General features: G+C 36.1%; 1 protein-coding gene across 3 annotated transcripts in view; it reads right to left on the bottom strand.

Moving 5' to 3' along the window:
• Window positions 1–3,791, bottom strand: part of Gria3 (glutamate ionotropic receptor AMPA type subunit 3) — a 272,274-nt gene that overhangs the window by 135,097 nt on the left and 133,386 nt on the right. For all 3 annotated transcript variants that reach the window (XR_007588155.1, XM_050118848.1, XM_050118849.1), the window contains exon 4: window positions 971–1,158. Coding sequence is in view for 2 of the 3 variants with exons in the window: in XM_050118848.1 (XP_049974805.1) it covers window positions 971–1,158 (188 nt within the window). In the remaining variant the exon portion in view is untranslated. The remainder of the gene's footprint in view (window positions 1–970; window positions 1,159–3,791) is intronic.

The following is a 3,791-nucleotide window of genomic DNA, read 5'->3' as shown; positions in this document are numbered from 1 at the left end:
GAGAGAGAGAGAGAGAGAGAGAGAGAGGGAGGAAGGAAGGAAGGAAGGAAGGAAGGAAGGAAGGAAGGAAGGAAGGAAGGAAGGGAGAAAGAGAGAGAATAAAGAAGCATAAATGTGAGGGGATGAGGAAGGACTGGTGGCAGGTAATGGACATCAGTTATGAAAGAGGACATTAAGCTAATTATTTTCCTAGTTCTAAGTCTCAATTTGGATCTTAGTAGTTTTGGTGTTGGATAAATGCATAAAATAGGTTCGATACCGAAAGTGTACATTTTAGTGTGACTATTCACAGTTTCTGTTCCAAATGCCAATTCTAACTATATAGAAGCCTGGTTAATTTTGGTGTCTAATGTTTTTATTTATTTGCAAGATTTTTATAATAAACTTTGTGAAATTAAAAACATCTCAAGCTATTATCTTTCTTTTCTACTAACCGATAGGCTTTATTTAGAATAATCTAGACTACTTGAACCTGGTAAGTGGGATCTACCCACATTCATCAACAATCGCTGATGTTCCCTAGAAAGGTTTGGGGAAGTACATATTCTAGTAATGAGAAACAAAACTCCTACCTGACAGCCTACCTAACATATTGTCTGTTCCCTGTTGGGAAGAGGATATAAGAAAAGAAGGGGATTACTTTGAAATAACCAGCTATCTATTAAACAGAGGAGTGGAGGGGTGGATTTATCTGATATGTAGCATTAAATTGTAGAGACATTCAAATTAATCATGCGATGCAATTTTTTATGAGCTTAGAATTTTCTTTCTTTTCTTTTTCTTTTCTTTTTTTTTTTTTTTTTTTTTTTTTGTGCAGCCGCTAGGGAGGAGGAAAGGATTAGAGAGGCTATGAAAACGGTTGACATGCTTAGTGTGTTGGCTGCTTAATTTATTAGCAGATACGGCCGGCAACTGCCTCAGGATAATGCTTTAGCATGCAGGCTGGGAGTGAACTAAATCTCAGACATACCTGTTCCAAAATTGTGTTAATCCTTTCGACTTCACAGTCAATCAAGTATCGTTTTTCCTGCCTTCTGTCCATTTCTTCAATGATGCGTCTGAACTCCTGAATGTCCTTTATGTTTCCCACAGACCTTGCTGTCACTTGCCAGTTGTTTTGCACTGCTGCTTCCATAATTGCTTGTAGGATGGAAAACCCTAAAGGAAAGAAAAAAAGCTATACTATTTTTTTCTTTTTAAAAATATTTTTGAAGGTGTTAAAGATTCTATTGAGTTTCCATTCACAGTCCATTGGGCCTTTTCAAACTTGATTCACTGGAGAGAGCAGGTGAGCTCACAGCTTCAACCCTAACTCTCCAGATAGTTGACACCTCCACTTTGGTATTTATTTATTTATTTATTTATTTATTTATTTATTTTAAGTAAAGGAGATTCTATCATTTGTGAGCACCATGGGGATAGGTGTTTACGAAGTCACTTTTGTTTTGAAATTCAATATCAAAAAAACAGGAATAAATGCCAAGAGCTTCTTATGTTTGACTGCAATTTTATGTGTTGCATTTGAAGCTCATTTCTTTCATCTTTCACTTAAGAATTCTTCAGAATTAGATGTTAAAAAATATACAACAAAATAAATTTAATAGTGATAGAGCTATACATGGATGTAACTGTTCAAAAAGATAGTATCTCCCAGGTAATATCAGTATAATTGAGAGACAGCCCCCAATAGAGACCATTACTCTTTTATTACATAGAGTCCATAAAATATTCAATAAAATTACTTTGGGGGGGTTCTTTCATTTTCCTGAATAAAACTTACCAGGAGTTCCTAATTTAGCTCATTTATATCCAACAACCATTAGCAACTAACATACCTGTGCCCTGATCAAAGAAAGGAAATATCGGATGCTTTAGTTTGGGCTAACCTATCGGGAATTATAGGCAGCTCATGTTGATAATGTCAGAAATGGAGAGGCTGAAGCAGAGTTGTCAAAAGTTCAAGGCCAGCCTGAGGTATACAATGAGATCCAGTCTCAAAAATCCAAAACCAAAGCAAACCAAACAGACAAATTAGCAAACAAACGAAGCCCCAAGAGCAGTGTATCTGAAGTACAAAACACCAAGGCACAAACATTTTCTTACACATACTCTTTTATAGTAGTCACGTCCCTAATTCCATATATCTCCAGTTGTGCTTCTTATATGAATTTATAATCCGAGTAATTTCACTAAGAAGAGACAGATTTACTGGGACATTATCAAAACAATCTCCCTACTCGCAATGGGAGCGAGTGACAGAGATGATTTGCAAATCCCAAATTATCTGCAACACACAGCAGTTCAACCACCACCGAAGCAGAGGATGGAGGGAGATGGCGGTGCCTTTTGAACACACGCCAAGTTCTCTGCTGTCTTGGGCCTACTCTGTGGTGTAAGCAGGCTGTGCTTCAGAGTCGTCCTCACTGTACCATAGAAAATGGTATTGACATTTGGAGAACATGCTTCGGGGAGATGGCGGTAGTGACTCAGCCGGTCATTATAACTCCTTTGTGTGCTGGATGTGTGCAGGAAGACGATCACAAACGAGACCCAAGCACTTGGTAATTTCCAAATGAGCAATTTCAGCACAGGAGCTCAAAATTACAGATCAGAGTAAATTACCATTGCTTTAAATGTTAATTCTTACTCTTATAAAACCAACCACGCATATTTATTTCTCAGATTTACATTTTCATGTGGGTTTTCTATGTACTCTCTGCTTCAGAGGGAGTTGAGGGCACATAGTGGGCCAAGGCATGGGATTAAGAAATAAACATAGGAAGAAAGAGATTAAAGCATGTGAAAATCTTTCTTAAGCAGTGTATAATAAGGCCTCATTATTTTGAATGCCACTGATTAAGAATTTATGAAAATTCAGCAAGGACTGTGTTGAATTTTGTTTCTGGACTATTTATGAAGAAAATATTGGCTGAATAATAACAGTGATGAATTGCATAACAGAGTCTTTCATATAAAGTAAACTTTTTAAAAAAAAAGGCTCATTAGCAAAACACAAGTGTTCACATGTTTAGTAGAAAATCTAAAGTATTGTCATCTCTTCGTAATGGACCTTGTCCACAATTTGAGATGACATGGAGCAAGATTAATCTCTTTTCCAGGTGACAATCTTCTGTTAACATGTCTTGCTTTAACCTTCTCTTCCTCAGGTAAAGGTGTCTCAATCCTTCAACAATTCCTTTTAGGTAATGATAACCCTTTTCCTTTCAATTCTACTCTTTCTTAATGGATGATTCTCATTATTTTTAAGCATACATTAATTTTGCATAATAACAGGTTTCATGATGACACTTGCATACATGAATTCAAAGCATTTTTATTATATTTCTCTCCTATTATCCCACTACCTCCTTCATCTTCTTAACTAGTCTCCATCTATTTTCATATCTTTAAAAATAATCTATGAGTTTCATTAAGGTTGCTTACAGGGATATATGGGTAAGGGGTTCTTCCTACGAGCATGGCCTTCTTACTAGTGGTTATACTACTAAAGAAAATGTCTCTCTTACCTTTAATAATGATTAAATGTCTCTCCACACTGAATACTATTATTTGCCTAGATGCTCTTAGGGAGCAGTGGATCTTTACTGAAACTTCTATACTCATGACAGGATGTTGACTTGTCAATATTTTATTGATTTTAATATTTTAGATATTATCTGAACAGTGAGTGTGGATGACGATAGGATTATTGCTTATATTGACGTGGGTTATTTTTTTTAATATAATTTTTTTATTGAAAAAAAAAGATTTCCGCCTCCTCCCCCCCTCCC

This window comes from Alexandromys fortis, unplaced genomic scaffold, assembly GCF_014885135.2.
Source record: "Alexandromys fortis isolate MF-2015 unplaced genomic scaffold, M_Fortis_MF-2015_v1.1 scaffold_114, whole genome shotgun sequence".
Lineage (NCBI taxonomy): Eukaryota > Metazoa > Chordata > Mammalia > Rodentia > Cricetidae > Alexandromys > Alexandromys fortis.
This window is presented reverse-complemented; position numbering and strand designations above follow the sequence as displayed.